The following is a 17,169-nucleotide window of genomic DNA, read 5'->3' as shown; positions in this document are numbered from 1 at the left end:
CCATGTTTACTGTCACATTAAGACAATCATGGGAAAATTAGGAGGCTAGTAAGAACTTCAGCAGAGCCTGGCATTGTGTCCAAAGTTGTTTGTAAAAATTCAACAACATACCTATGCCAAATATAGAGAAATGGAGGAGATGGCTTTGACAAGAAGGCAGTAGACTGAGTATTATAAAATGAGGAAGATAGTTTGTCCATTTTATTCACACTTTAAAATAACTTATTACAATACTATATTTTCATGGTAAAATGAGATTTCATAAAAATCTTGTCACATAGCACCATCTTCTGAGCAAACTTCATATTGCAAAATGTATGACTAAGCTAAAGATCGTATAGTTAATACAGGGGTTGGCAACCTTTCAGAAGTGGTGCTGAGTCTTCATTTATTCACTCTAATTTAAGGCTTTGCATGCTAGTAATACATTTTAACCTTTTTAGAAGGTCTCTTTCTATAAGTCTATAATATATAACTAAACTATTGTTGTATGTAAAGTAAATAAGGTTTTTTAAATGTTTAAGAAGCTTCATTTAAAATTAAATTAAAATGTAGAGCCCCCCAAACCAGTGGCCAGGACCTAGGCAGTGTGAATGCCTCTGAAAATCAGTTTGCGTGCCGCCTTCAGCACATGTGCCATAGGATGCCTAACCCTGAGTTAACATATTCTTACAGACATCTTAAACTGCAAAGGTTGGGTCGAATCCAAACATGACAAAGTGTCAAGTTTTTAGTTTGGGCCTTCCCTAATTTTTGTGACATATTAAGCTTAAATATCTGTTGTTCAGAAAACCTCTAGAACTTTTATGTGAAAAGTAAGGTTTATTCTCCCTTCATTCATTCATTTGCTTTGTGATCAACTCAGTATATGAGCACATTCTGAGAGCAGTGCAGAATTGAATCTTGTCTCTTGTACCTCTCCTCCTTTTTTCCTTCATGGTAAGCAAACATTTTATTTTTTAAAAAGCATCCTCATTACAATTGTATAGAATGTTAGACTCATTGGCTGCCACTGAGACATTTTATGAAATTCTGTCCCTTTCTATTTTAACTTCCTGAGAAGCATTCACATTAATATTAGGGACCAGAAACGGACTGAACTGCTGCAGAAAGTCTTATAATCTGTTACCTGGCATTTCTTTAAAGTCCAAGCACAGGAAAGGGACCATGGTCAGCAAAAAAGCTTCTCAATTTGGTCAAACCCTCATTGGCTATCTAAAAATGGATACAAATCTTCTCAGGGAACTAACAACTGGGAGCGAGTATAGAAGAAAAAGAAATGGGATCTATTATGAGCATATTTAGTAACCAGGCTTCAGGCTCAAAACAAGTAAGCTGCTTATCCAATCCCATAGTCTTAAGTATGGGTTCATATTGGGTGAGAATATGACCACTGAGGGAGAAATATCCCACTATTATCTTGAACAATGAGTTCATTTTTAGATGCTGGCAGCTAGCTACGTGTGAGAACACAAAAGCAAAGCATTTTTTAACTCCTGTTAAAATCATTGCATGAGCTGAGTTCAAAGATAAACTAATGCTTTTAGGTCAATAAACAGGCTCTTACTTATTTGCTATGACTGGACAAACAGCAGAAAAATAGTTGTTGAATCAATTATTTGAATTGTGAAATGGTTAAATAATTTCTTTTACAAATAGCGTTCCCCGAAGAAGATTTGGTTGAACACCACAAAATTATTTGTTGAATAAAATACTTAATGAAAAGCAGCAAAATTAAGTGAAGTATAGTATTCAGCCAGGTTTGTTTATACTGTTTAACTTTCATCCCTGTATTGTCAGGGCCTGAGATAGAGAACCTCTTACGGTTCCAACCTTTTATTTAATCCAATCTTCTAATTAATAGTAATCTTTGCTCCTCTGGTATTGTTTCAAGTAATCAAGTGATGGAATTCCCCTTTATTTAAGGTACTGTGGACAAAACTTGAGATGATACAGTTAAGTCTAGTCCATCTAGAATCCGATACCAAGCTCATCACTGTGCATAGGAACTACTGATGTAGTAATGGCCTAGGCCGTAGTAATGGTTGATTCAGTATTTAATTTCTGTAATTCTAGAATATTTGGTACTGTTTAACTGAGCCATTGACTTAGAGGAGGTTCTTAAGCTACTACTCCCTCTCTAGCCACATCACTGTTTATTTTCACTCTTTAAATTCTAATTTAAAATCACTTCTCTTTTTGGATTATGAATGACTCTGTTAAACATTTTGTGATGCTGCATATTAAGGACTTTACATAAAATATCAAGTGTTGTGTATTGCATCTCATAGGAAGTATAATTCTTAGACTGAGGAAGGGGAGAGTCAAATACCAAACTTTGCATGCACTTGCAGTGTGAAAATCTGTGTAGCATCAAAAATTAGTGATCACATATGCACGTTAGCCTCGATCTCTCCTGGACTCAGTTCCCTATCAGTAAAATATGGATATTCTTTCCCTTCTTCAGAGGGGTGCTATTTTTTGTTTGACACACAGTTATGGTGATGAGGGCCTAGAAAGGCCCATGAGAAAATGTATAATTCCGTATTTAGTGCAAGGCTTGAGTGATGAGCAATGAATAAAGTATAAGGCCCACACATTGAAAGGTGGGGCTAAAAAACAATATTGAACTAATGCCTCATGTAGCATTGTCCATCGTGACACCTAGTGTCATAAACAGATAGTCAAGGGTTAATGTCTCTTTTACCTGTAAAGGGTTAACAAACAGGGAACCAAACACCTGACCAGGGGACCAATCAGGAGACAAGAAACTTTCAAATCTCAGTGGAGGGAAGCCTTTGTTTGTGTTTTTTGGGTTTGGCTTTGTTCTCTCTGGGTCCTGAGAGTAACCACATGTACCTACAGGCTCTCTAACCTTCTGTTCAAATTTAGTAAGTACAAAAGGTAGAAAGGCGGTTTAGTCCTTTTGATTGTTTTTTCTTTATTTGCAAATGTGTATCTGGCTGGAAGTATTTTAAATTGTATTTCTGCTGGAGGAGACTTTTTCTCCAGTTTCTAGAAGCTGACAGACCCTGTAATATTCCATCTTGAATTTACAGTGATTTTCTTTATTCTTTTTTCTTTTATTAAAAGTTTTGCTTTTAAGACCTGTCTGATTTTTCCGCTTGTTGAGGCTCAAGGGAACGGAGTCTGTACTCACCAGGGAACTGGTGGAGAGAAGGGAAAGGTGAATTTCCTCTTTGTTTTAGATTCACGGAGTTTGAATCTGTATTGCCTCTGGGTGAAGGGAAAAGAGGAGGGGGGGAAAGTAACATTCCTCTCTGTGTGGTGATTCAAGGAGTTTGAATCACGGTGATCTCCTAGTGTACCCAGGGCAGGAAAGAGCTGGGAGGGAGGAAGGAGGGGGAAGGGAAATGGTTTATTCCCCTTTGTTGTGAGACTCAAGGAATTTGGGTCTTCGGGTCCCCAGGGAAGGTTTTTGGGGGGACCAGAGTGTATCAGGCACTGGAATTCCTGATTGGTGGCAGCTTATCAGATCTAAGCAGGTAATTAAGCTTAGAGGAATTCATGCTAGTACACCAACTTTTGGACTCTAAGGTTCAGACTGGGGAAAGATACTATGACACCTAGGGAGCCAGAGGTTATGTGGAAACAAAGTAGTTTGTGATCATATAATAAAAGTCTGCACTATAATGCAGTGAGAAGGCTGGAAGAATTTAGATTACATGAGCCCTTTATTGATTTCTTCTCCCCACCCGGTTCAGACCTATTAATAAATAACATTCATGCTACCTCTTTGCAGAAGCATCTTTGCCCTTTTTGACAGGGCTGAAGTTAATGATGCTAACACTCTATGGCTTTAAGTCATGGTGAATCTCAAGACACACTCCTATTAGGGCCCTAGACACCCTATCTCTGTTACCCATTCTTCCCAACTTTCAGCAACTAATCATAAGGAGAAAAGAGAAGCAGCAGATAAACCATCTGTGCTCAGCCAATTCGTCACATTCTATAGAGAATTATCTGTTTTATTTAGGTTCCATTGCCAAGCTCATAATGGGTATCTAAACAACATAGAAACAATCTTATACGACATGGTAGGGGAGTAAACATCTCTTACATCTCTAATTACTCTGATTCCGTGACCAGTGCTACTGCTGCTCTGCCAATGGAAGGCCTGACATAGAAGAGAGACTCTCTTTTTGAGAAATGGTATATTACATATACTGTACACTAAATTTTATATAACATCCTTAATATGCATTATCAAAAAATGCTTTACAAAGAGGGTCACTCAAAATCCAAAGAGAAAAGGGAATTTTCAAGACTTAGAGAGGAAAGAAATTCAGTGATTTGGACAAAGAAGGAGGGACAGCACAAGTAGCAGTCACTCCAGTGGCGAGAATCAAGATGAAGGGGGATAATACAGTACTGGATCTGAGAGGTAAAAGAAAATCACTTTCTCTAAAACCTTACTCCAGAAATAGAGTTTTCAGATGGAGTGGCAGGTACGAGGATTGTTTGTGCTGCTGCCATATAGTAGTTTGTAAAAGATGAAAGCCTTTCATCACTTCTGCCATCATTGTAGATTACATCCACTCATGGTTTGTTTGTTTTTAATGGGAAATCTGAAGTGAAGAAGCCTCATTGTAGGGGATACCTATGTTCTCCTCTCACCTTAGGACAGTTTATAGTCTTCTTGACACTCCCTATTTTACATTTTCCTCATTTCCATCTTCCTTTTTCTGGACTTGGGGTCTCAATACAACCTCTTTCCAATAGTCTCTCGGGCTTATGCTTGATTATGGTCCTTTGTTCTCCAGCATTTATCAAATATTGTTAGAAGAATGGAAGACAAGTATCTTAAGTCTGAGAGAAAATGGTGATTAGTGTTCAATCAGTTCTGTCTGTTATATATTTTTATAATTATAATTATATTGTTTTAATATTGAAATCCAGGCTTGACCTCACTACCCTTTTTGATAGCCAAGATTTCTAGATCTAGATTTACGGTAGACTCTTTCAGCCCATCACCCTAAAAATAAATTATCCTAAACAATAAATCAAATACAAGTGTAACCATGATTTCATTCTTAAACATTCATTTCAGTAGTCTCAATCCTTCTTGCTATTAAAGAGGTTAATATTTTCTTTATCTTGAAGAGGCATTTTTAAAAATCCATTTTTATTGTTTACTGTCTGAGCATTGTAGAGATATGAAGGAGTAGGCCCGGGGAAATCAGATTTTGTTTGATTACAATACACGTTCAGGTCAATAATATGTGACTTGGGAAGAGGGAGAATTCATGTTTTCATTTAGTTTTCATGTTTCAATGAATTCATGGCATTCATTTAGTTCTTCTGTAGTGCTTTCATGTTATTAAGAGACAGAGTATGTTATATGTAGAGGCACCTATAGCAACTCTCATAGTTAAGGTTGTGTTAAGATTTTCAATTAGAACAGGAATTCTACCACTTTGTTTTGGAAGAGAAACACAACATGTGCACTTTGAGTAGTAGTAGAATTTTTTGAGGATTTTCAAGAATTAATAATGGGTCCTATTAATAAACTTGTCCTGGTGAGTCTCACCTTGTTTAGTATCCCTTTAGCAAAAAAATTTTTTTTTCAAACTCTAATCTTAAAGATATATTTTAAACAAGTTCTTTCCCCTTACTTATTGTATTGCGTTTCTTTCTCCATTGTGCTCTTTGTCAATGAATACAGACCAAATTTCCCCATCCCCTCCCACCCATCCTCACTCTTATGCTCTTTTCACTACAACCAGGCTCATCCTTAGTCCCCATGTTATGTTGTCCCAGTTCAAACTGAACTGGCAAGCAGAACTTTCCTAAGGATGGACATTGGGAGAGCAGGTCTTGGAGTCTGAATGCCATCTGGAATGATATGTTATAGGATTTGAATAACCTTTGTGAAACTTGCCTAGTAGGACTGTAGCAGCTGGCATCTAATGCAGCTGTAGAATTAGAAAAATCATAAAATCCATGATGAGGATTTTGGTCAATAGATACTGTTAGAACAAAATGGAACGTGCCAGAATCCACTAGCTGCATTTAGTATTGAGAATAAGAAATTAGAGTTTTCTCCTTTGGGAAAAATATACCTTTCCCTCTCTGTGTCTGCATTGACAGTTTCTTTAGGTATACATAGATATGCTAATTTTTCTCCACTGTAGGACACACCATTCTCATTCTGTTCTTCTCCATTCCTTCCTTCACTTGAGAAAGATCTACAATTGGCACACTACAGGTTATACTGCATGTGTCAGATGTCCCCTCTTTCAATAGCATCTGATCTAGTTCTCCTTCAAGAAGGTCATCTCATCAAGCTCTTTCCCAGCTTCAAGTATATGTTTCACAAGATCCATTTCAGTGGCATTGGCTTACTGTAGTAGGTTGCCTTGGGTCTGTGAAATTGAAAGACTTGATGTGAGTTGAACGCTACATTTTTCCTCACTCTTATTTATGCTGATTCAAAAACAAAGTCAATCACATGATACCATGTCTTTTGACAATGGTAAAGCACCACAAAAAAGAGAGTTATTTTTTTCTAATGCTAAACTAGGAATTTTCTTAGAATAAGGAAAAATTGTTGTATCCCTAAAACTTTGCTTCATGGAGAGCATATATCTAGTACCTTTTTCAACCCCCTCTTAACTGGCTTACTACAATTTGTTTAATTAAAGTTATGTCAGTATCACAATACCATCACACTTTTTTTTCTTTCTTTCTTTGTTTCTTTCTAAATATATGGTGTATTAATAGCTGGATCGTGGTATCTTGAAATGAAGAGGAATGAAAAAGAGTGTCCTTCTCAATGGTTATGTAATTTCCTAACAAAACTAGGTGTTGAAGGAGGAGGGGAAAGAAAATACATGGGGAATTTCCCATAATAAATTCTTACTCTTTTATTTCTGTACTCTGAATTCTCTCAGTGGCTTCCCCTGTCTTCTACATTAAGCATTCTTATTTCCCTTTTCAAAGGTCTTTATAATTATCCTCATCTTCACCTCTGCCTTCATTTCCAGAAAACACATGTTTTTTGGCATTGACTCTATATTTCTGTATTCTTCCCCACTTCTCCCTAATGACTCTCTTAGATTCTCCAACTTGCTGCTTTGTGCCTTCTTTCACCCCATTCAATATTCTTGGAACATCTTCCCATTCCTTGTAGGAACCTTCCTCTACCTCTGAGACCCATTTATTTTGCTAAAAGTAGTCACTTCATCAAGGTCTCCCACCCTCCCTTTTTGCACCTGAGCCCTTGTCGTGTGTCCCACATTTGACTTAGTTTTTAAAGTGTGGAGAGAGTTTGTCCTTGGATGTGTTTTTTTTATAAAGCTACATAAATATACATGTAAAATAAATACTCCATGAATAGTAATAAAACATAAAATGTGGAAAAATACAGATTTCTCTTTTGTTGCTTAGATACTAGCCAGACGATTAAGTAATGAATAACTCCAAAGTGATTTGGATTTAGAAACCCAAAAACTCTAAGTCTGTTCAAAACTGGTAATTAGTGAGATTCCATGTGCTTCATGGAGTGCACTATACAGTGTCCCCTCTAAGTAAACTTGTCAAATAGCAATCCTCAGCACTTTGCAAGTGAACCATCTGGGCTTTCTGTAGAAGGATTGGGAGCACTTGAGAGTCTTCCTGCATCCATAGAAAGAGGGTTCTTATGTGATGGCATTAGCATTGTAATAACCTTCTTAGAGGTCGCACAGAACAGAGGGATAAGGATGCTAAAGGATTTGGACATGGTGGGGAGAGGGAAAAAGTAGATCTTGGGTTCTTATCTAAATCTAATGCTGTACATTTATGTCAAGAGTGTGAGATTACCTCAAGAGAAGAGCAGGATGAACAGCACAGATCCCTGATGGAGAGCAAGGTTGAGAGTGCTGAGGGCTAGGTAAGATTTTCTATCCTCTTAAAAATGTCATTTCTCAGCTACCTGAAGGAATACATGACCTATATTGATGCAGCATCACCAGGAAAGGAGATAGACTTGCTGCTATGACCAACACTGGGTCTTTTATATGAAAGTAATTTAGGAAGAAAATGTCTTTTTGTCACTAGTACTGTTGGAAATACATACAAGTTGGAATCACACAATTGTTGAAATACTGTTTAAAATTGCATAGAGACTTTCTTAGCAGAGAAAGTAGAATTTTATTTTAATTCAGCATGCCATACTATAAACATAATTTGTGCGAATTGATTTGCAAGTTTAAAAACATTTTATTTTTTTATAAATAATACCATGGTTGCTAAGTCTTAGAACTTTTCTTCACAATATATAGTATAAAGCCTGTTAAAATAGCATATTGCAGAGTTCTGAAAATGCAACATTCCATCCCCAAAGTTGTCTACATATTCCTAAAGCACATTTGTTACTATTTTACTCTGATTTTTTTCTCATAATGAAATGATGAGTTTTAAAGGCTAACATAAACACTACCCAAATATCATGTTTTACAGTATAGAACATTTTATATATATGATAACATTCCCTACTGTATAATTCCAGCACGCAAAATTATCAGAAATGGAAAAAAATCCTTCATATAAAGTGGCACATGAAAGAGATGTTATGCATGCTGAAAATTCTGTGCTGTTTTTCAAGTGATCCTTTGACTCACTGAAGTTTATCTTCATTCTTAGCATTCTAGATGGTTTCAGATAAAATGTAAACATGCTTATTTTAATGGTACATAATGTTACACAGTACATGTTCCTTGACTACAATATTTTATACTGTACATGTGAGGAAGCTGGCACTCTTCAGCTGAGGTCATAGATTGTCATATCAATATGATATACATTTTTCCATTATGTAAGCTATATTTGATTAATGTAATTACACTAACATTATACCAGTGATAAGTCTAATGCATGGTGATTATTCCAAGAAAAGCCAAATTTATTTAAAATATATTGACAGATGGTTAGTGGGTTGTGTGTGAGATCAGGATACTACTAGTGCATATCAATACATTATCAAATTACCAATTTTTAGATACTGCAAATTACACTGGTCAACTTTTTTTAATAAATGAGATTCCATTTCGGTGGCAGAAACTTAATAAAAGAATGATTTCTTCAGACTCGTTGGGCAGATATTTTTAAATGTTAGAGAATTTAATCGGCTACATTGCTAAAAATGATTATTCTGTCATAGTGTTTAATAATGAAAAGTTAGACCGTATCACACTTATTATTAGTAACTAGGTTTTGTAATTTTGTATAGAATCAGTTCCACAATTTTCTGTTATAATTTGCTTCTATATACTTTTAAAAAATCCACTATATAGTCTCATTTGTGAAATTAGATGTCATTAACGTAAACTTACTTTAAAGGAACTTTTATTGTGATTTTCTGTTGCCAGAGTTAGTTCTCAAATAGTATTTTTTGCATGGTTATCTATTGTTGAAGATTTATTTTATCGAGTGTCTGCTTTTCACTTACTTAAATACAAATTTCTTGTTTTCTAAACATACACCTCCACCCCGATATAATGCTGTCCTCGTGAGCCAAAAAATCTTACCGCGTTATAGGTGAAACCACGTTGTATTGAACTTGCTTTGATCAGCTGGAGCGCCCAGCCCTGCCCCCCCTTATCCCCACCCCCACCCCCGAGTGCTGCTTTACCGTGTTATATCCAAATTCGTGTTATATCAGAGTAGAGGTGTATTAGCATTGCTGCTGATATGGACAAGAAAATGTACATTATGTCTTATTCAGTGACACATGTCTATCACTTTAGCTGCTGTTATATATTCTTAATAACAAGAAGTAAAGATTTATAATAGACTTGAACCATTTAAACATATTGTATTACTGTGTAGCAGGTGTAACAAAATATTGATACTTGCATATGATTCATGTTTTGCAAAAACCTGTCTGTGCAATGGCGATAAACTTCAGTTTTGTGCTCAAACCACATAATGGCTCAAATCTGAGTCTTCCTTCAGTACAGAACTGTGGAAATGTACCGTATATACTCATTCATTAGCCTGTTCATTTATAAACTGACCCCCACCAACCAAAGATGATTAGGTAAAAATAGCAAAAACTGTATGACCTTTTCGTAAGCCGACCCTATATTTCAGGGGTTGTCAAATTTTGGCTCCTGGCCCATTAGGGTAAGTCACTAGTGGGCCTAGACGTTTTATTTACCTGGAGTGTCTGCAGGCATGGAGCCCCTCAGCTCCCATTGTCTGCAGTTTGCCATTCCCAGACAATAGGAGCTGCGGGAAGTGGCTGGGAACAGCAAACCACAGACACTGGGAGCTGAGGGGTTCCATGCCTGCAAACACTCCAAGAGGTCCATTGGTAGAAATGCATGAAGAGATCAAATTACACAGTAGCGGACTGACACTAGTGCTATAGTATTATCATTCATTGTATTTTTCTGATTGCTTGTAAGGCATAGCATATTGTGAAATGCATGGGTCAAATGTCATGCAAATCTGCAGTACTGCTCTTTTAGTATTCCTTTCAAGCCAACCAGTCCACTAAACAAAGCCTTTGCAACTTTAAAAGACTGCAGTATTGACATAAATATATAGGCAAGGTAAGCCGCTGGCTGGATGTTTTGTTTACTTAAAGCATCTGCAGGCATGGAGCCCCTCAGCTCCTTGTGGCCTGCAGACACTCCAGATAAACAAAACAACAATGTATTTGATTCAATTCAGTGATTTCACAGAGTTTAAAATCATCAGATTTTGTGGTAGACCGGTTTATAAGCCAACCCCCACTCCTTGATGCGTCCCTTTTTTTACCAAAAATATTTGGATTATGAATGAGTATATACAGTATGTAGTTTGTATTATGTTCTGGAACTTGTTTCTTCTCCTCCTGTCACATGGTTTTTATGGAACTGTACTCAGGGTTTATTTCACACCAGGGACATCCATCATGGCAATTTCACCACAACAACACAAGCTCCAGCTCTTCCAATATTGACAGGGACTTCCTAAAAGGAGAAAACACATTTCTTTGTAATCTGTCATGGATTCAGAGAAAAGCAATTTTTTCCCCTAGTATATGTAAAATAATTAAATATGTTTAAACAGAACTATGCAAAAAAGTGATTTTAAAAAAAAATGCAATGTTTGTCATTAGCAGAATTTTAATGAAAGCTGTCATGATTTCATGGCAATACAAGACTTTTTAGTTAGCGGAGAGCGAACTCAGTTTCTTGTGCACCAAAAGCATGGGACATGCTAGCTACAGGAGAATCTCTGACAACTATAAATAATAGCAGGTGGTCTAGAACACTGGTTCTCAATCAGCGGTATGTGTACACTTGGGGGTACATAGAGGTTTTCCAGGGATACATCAATTCATCTAGATATTTACCTAGTTTTAAGACAGACTGCATAAATTCAGTACAAACTCAAACTTCTTACGGATAATGACTTGTTTATACTGCTCTATATATTAAACACTGAGATGTAAGTGTAATGTTTATATTCCAATTGATTTATTTCATAACTATGTGGTAAAAATAAGATAGTAAGCAATTTTTCAGTAATAGCATGCTGTGACACTTTTTTGTATTTTTATATCTGATTTTTGTAAGTAAATCTTTTTTAAGTGAGGTGAAACTAGGGGATACACAAGACAAATCAGACTCCTGAAAGGAGTACAGTAGTCTGGAAAGTTTGAGAGCCACTGGTCTATAAGTCACAAAGTTGAGTAGCTCTTAAAATACCTACCAGTAGAGGGCAGTGCTTTGATGAACATTAGTCAAGGCAATACTAAATGTATGCAAATTTCAGTATTTTGATCAACGTGTAAAATTCCGCCAAATGGGATGAATCTATGTGAAATGTAATTTTTAGGCAGAAAGAGAGAACTGAAAGAATCAGTAGGTTTATTACAAAGTGAAAGTATTTGCTTTGATCTTTCACTTCTACTTTCACTGTGGTTGATACATTATATTAGGAGCAAATAGTCTTCATTGATTAAAGCTGCCTTTTTATTCACGTTATCAATATATTACCTTTTTCTTGTATGTTCCAAAATCTTGTAGATTACAGCACATTAGAATTGTATAAATTTGCATAGCTACAGTACACAATATGTAGTGGTGCAATACAGCTAAATTGTAACGCAATCAAACAACTATGTACTATCAACTTAAGGTGCTCTGCCTATCAGACTTTGAAAATGGCTGTGCATCCACTGGCTTGGGAAGGGGGGATTGTGTTCATTAACATTTGATCAAATACATCTCAGTAATAGTCTTATGTTCAACAGAGCATATCCTGGCCTTGGCCTCATTATAAGTGTAATCAGAACCCATTGTTGAGGAAATTTTAGAAAATTATTGAAGCTTAAAAAAAGTGTGAACTTGTTTATACATTACAGAACATTTAAACAATCTCACTTGTCTTTAAAAGTCAGCTTTATCTAATCTGGGACCACAAATGCTAATCAACATTCATCATAATTGTACGCTCATTGCACAGCATCACTACAGAGCAATGTCAAAGTTGTTTGAGCGTTTTGTTTGTGGACTACCAAACATTAACATGGTTGGATTTCTTTTAAGGTTAACGTTATCTCTGAATTTCCTAGATTCAGAATGCTTGCTTTTGAGATTATCGTATCCCTATAATGTGTTACTGTAAATTATTAACGTATGCTCTCAGTGTTAATTCCATCTTAATATAGTTTTTGTTTGGGAATTAACTTAATGTCAGATATGAGGCACTACCAATATTTTATACGTACAAAATCAGGATAATACTTTGTGTATGTCCCAATGTACAGCATATATAAATTATTATTTAGGTTTTTAATGTACACCCTCTGTTGTCCCTGTAATAATTAGTGTAGTGTCAAGTTTTTAATTTATTCATATGACATTACCTCTGTCCATTCATTATTTTGTGCATCATATGACTCCACAGTGTCCAGGTAACTGTGTCCATCATAGCCTCCTATTGCATATAATCTGTCCCCAAGAGGACAAACGCCAACAGCATCCCGTGGTACACTTAAAGGTGCCACTGTTGTCCAGGTGTCAGTTTTAGGATCATATCTAGGATATTTCATGACAGTGATTAGAAAAATAATTGGTCACAGGTAAGATAATAATTATTGCATTTTTAAATTCTAAACAACTTGGATTAGATGAACTACAGTACAGAAGAAAATGACAATTACAGTTACCAGCAGAGAGAGACAGAAGTAAAATGGTTTAATATTTTATTTAGCCACTAGAGGACTCTTCAAGCACACACACAGAAAAATCTTTTCTCATTTTACAGGATATAGTCACAGCCTGTCTATTTTCCTATCAGTTTAGATACAATTATTTCATGCTGTATTATTATTTCATGTGAAGTGTGGGCAATAATATAGTGACAGTAGCTTAATCAGGTAAGTTGCTGCAGATTTCAATGTATTCTTCTTCCCTTTTGCTCATAAAGCATGCAGCCACTATTTCAAATCAGAGTTAACATTTAAATGAAACTTCACTGCAAACGTGAAACATTTCTCATGCAAGTAATATTTATTTTGATTAAAATATTATATTTATGAAAGTCGGCAACTCAAAATACATACTGCAAAGTTAACATGAGTTTTCAGTTTGCTACTGCCTATACAATCACTTCAGGATACACTGGTATAAATCTCAATTCCCCTCGAGTTAAATTATTCCAGATTTACACCACTATAACTGAAAGCAGAATTTAACCATTCTGTCTATCCCCTCTGTTCACCAGTGTCCCTCTGGCCTTTCTCAAAGCATTGCACTGCAGGAGACTCCCAACAGTTCTCTTTGTACATACTGCCAATACTGCTAATGGAATGTCCAGAAAAGTCACTGTTTAAGCAGGGTATGAGCATACTCTTATCCTAATTCATATTGCAGACTGAGATGAGGGAGGGGGGTAGCACATAACATAACAATATTATTGTTCTTAAAAAGATGTGACCAGTGTCTGCATTTTTCTGAGAGTCTGTACATCTGCTGGTAGCATCTAATATGGAAATATGCTTAAATAAGATTCATTTAAAAATCTTTGCATAAAAGGGTTAATCTGAAATCTTTTCTTCAATAAATGCACACAAACACAGCAACTATCTTGTAATATCTTGTTGCTATTCATATTAGCTGATGGCTTTGAGGGTTTAAGTGGGACTTAAATGGTGCATAGGCCTCGTGTTGGGTATCTGGATAGGGATGAAGCTCACCTTTGGAGAACAGTAATTTAGGGAGGGAATATGTCAAATGTGATGAAGCTTAATGTGCTTCTGAAACAGCTTTGTAAAGGGATGAACGAGTCCTTCATTAGTCATGATAGTTTATACATGCAACCTAGGGGTTTGGTGAAAACAGAATTTGTTCAATTGCCCTTCTACAATTAACACATCAGTAGGACTGATCAAACCTTTGCAGGATTCTGCTCCTGCTGGGTATGGAAACCCAAATTTTCAGGTTCTGCTTATTTGTGTTCTATATGAACCTCAGCCTCCAAAAAAATCAATTTAAATTCAGCTATAGTGTTTGGTTCTGCTTACTAAATAAACGTAAGATCAAAATAACTCTGACCATTTCATTATACAGCTAAATACGTAAGATCGTCTGTAGCCATAGATTTTGTAAAGCAACACCTACACCTAAGAATGTGAATGCTGGGTAGAGCATTTTCCCTGGGTATGAATTTCCTTACTTCTGCCAGCTAAATCAGACCCTTGGCATTTTATAATTTTACTTTTGTAATATATTTTGCAAATGTAATGTTCCAAGCTAAGGGATTTCCTTTGCTGTGCTGTAAGTAAATTTGTTTCCAGAGATATAAAAAAAATAAAATAAAAATCCTTACCTTTCCACACAATCAGAAAGTCTAGAACAGTGGTTGGAAGCTGGTGCGTCATGACCTCCCACTGCATATAAAAATCCATTGTATGTTGCAACTCCAACACCGCCTCGCCTCTTAGACATTGCAGCACACATACTCCATTTGTTAGTATGAGGATCAAAGCATTCCATGGATTTTAAGCAGGAGCTGCCGTCCCGTCCACCAACTGCATATAATCTATAATAATCCACATGAGAATAAACCAGCGTTGTAAATATATGTTCTGTCTTCACTCATTCATTTGATCTTATTTGTTTAGCCTCACTTAAAATGCTCTAAAATAATCTCACAGACTGAAATTTGGAACTAACTGTGCATTAGGGTTCTTTTTCCATAATGCTTTTTGGAGACTATGATTCTAATCTCAAAGGAAAAGAATGCTACCATATTTTTGCATGTCTCACTATTAAGTATTCTAAGTAATATAGAAAAGAAAAATAAGATTACAGAGCCTTTTCACATATGAGCTATTCATTAAACATAATCTGAAGAGACAAAACAGGAAACAGGTAGTCTTAAAAATAATACTGTTTTCCTACAGATGCTACAAATGTTTATCTTTGGATGGTTTGCTTGTTAAACAAGGCATTGTTAAACAATGTTGTTATTCCATTAATAATTTAAAACTTTAATAAACTGAATCTTAAATCAGATAAATTATTAGACACATCATTCCCTCTGTCTGAAATATCTCAAGGTAGATTTCAGCAGGGACCTGTTATATCCATCCTTTTTATTAAACTTGTGTGAAGCTATTGGAGGACACAGTGACGTAGTTTGCACTGTCTTGCCGTTAATATTGCGATGACATTTTCCTTTCAACAGCATGGGGTCTTTTGTTTTTTTCCAGTGCCTGGCTAACATTAGGACCTGGATTAAAATGATCTGACTGAAGTTCAGTCCAGGTAAAACACAAATGACGCTGAATGGTTAGGGGCAGAGAGAATATGGTGAGGATGGTGCTTGCTCCATGACTCAGGATATTTTTCAGCCTTTTTTCAATAACTTTTATGAATCATGGGGCCCTTCTGGATTTCCCACTGTTTCCTGGAGGTTGCTCCTAGGCAGCTGCAGTGGATTGATGGTGATTAGTGTGAGAATTTATTTCAGATATGAACCTTATCTGTCATCCAGGCCGCTTTCAGTTTCAGATTAGACTTGTACAGTTGCTACTTACAGATTGCTCAGACATTATATCTAGTGCAGAAGGGTGCAGTGTATTTAATGGTACCTGGATGGGGAAATGTGTGCTTGAAAGACTGAATGAGTGCCCTATTCACTTTTAGATGTAGTTCTTCAAGGTCATGTTGATCTTTCAAACCTTGCATGATGTTTATCCTACACACCAGAGAAATCATCGTCTATCTCCATGAAAACCATCTTTACAGGTGAAATCAGATGATATATTCTCACTAGAGCTGGTCAGGAAATGTTTCTTTAAACCAAACTTCTTACTCTCAGCACCTAAATTTTAACATTTGTATGCTCATGGCAGTTTATTTGACTCTGGCACACTCTTCATTGGTTGAACCCTACAAAGCTTGAGTTTTTGAATTCAGGCAATGGGTAAAGCTCACCTCCTTACACAGGTGTTTTGCCTGAGGTGGTATATATCCAGATGATGATTTTTCTTAATGTAAGAATATATATGCAGGCACAATGTGATGGACATGTTTTAAAAATTAAATATAAGATGCACCTCTCTCTTTTTCTGAGAGGAGGAAGATCAAATACCATTATAAACTGGAATTGTTCCTAGGTGTTTCCTTGGGCAAAACACATTGTGTTTACTGAAACTCAGTGAAAATGTTTCCTGGTGTGGTTAATAATTGATGGTCAAATATTCTAATTTCAGTACCACTGCTTTAAAAAAATAGATCCTGGGGAAAGAAGGGAGAAAGTCTTTAAAAATCTACATGGAAGCCTTTCACCAAGTTGGAGGGCAGTAAAGTAGGAGCTAAATGAATCACAGTTGATCTCATCAGATCTCCTGTTGTGCAGTAGATTACCTCACAAAACTAACAGTCATAAATTAGGTCAGATTGGAGCCAGGCAGCCTGTTTCAGGAGTGCTTGAGGCCTGAGACAGCATGGGGCTGGATTTCCTCTTTAGCAAAGGGATTTCCTGCATATCAATGTAGAAGACACTAAGAGGAGTTTCTTGTAAAATTTATGCTGAGGATGTCCGCAAGGTATTTCCTCTGTGATAAAATGGGCTTGAATAGCTAGTTCTGCTTCTCTAACTATTCTGGGTAAACGTATTGAGTAAACAGATATATATTAAACTCTTAAGGTATTTGCCAGC

General features: G+C 36.2%; 1 protein-coding gene across 2 annotated transcripts in view; it reads right to left on the bottom strand.

Annotated features, from left to right (window-relative positions):
* Nucleotides 1-9,615: 9,615 nt before the first annotated feature.
* Nucleotides 9,616-17,169, bottom strand: part of KLHL4 (kelch like family member 4) — an 81,455-nt gene continuing 73,901 nt past the window's right edge. For both annotated transcript variants that reach the window (XM_050965035.1, XM_050965036.1), the window contains 3 exons: nt 14,830-15,042; nt 12,866-13,037; nt 9,616-10,961 (listed from right to left, as the gene is read on the bottom strand). In XM_050965035.1, the coding sequence (XP_050820992.1) occupies nt 10,902-10,961; nt 12,866-13,037; nt 14,830-15,042 (445 nt within the window). In that variant the 3' untranslated portion in view covers nt 9,616-10,901. The remainder of the gene's footprint in view (nt 10,962-12,865; nt 13,038-14,829; nt 15,043-17,169) is intronic.

Source organism: Gopherus flavomarginatus, chromosome 8 (assembly GCF_025201925.1).
Source record: "Gopherus flavomarginatus isolate rGopFla2 chromosome 8, rGopFla2.mat.asm, whole genome shotgun sequence".
Taxonomy (NCBI): domain Eukaryota; kingdom Metazoa; phylum Chordata; order Testudines; family Testudinidae; genus Gopherus; species Gopherus flavomarginatus.
Note: the sequence above shows the minus strand (reverse complement) of the source record. Positions and strands in the feature narration are given on the sequence as shown.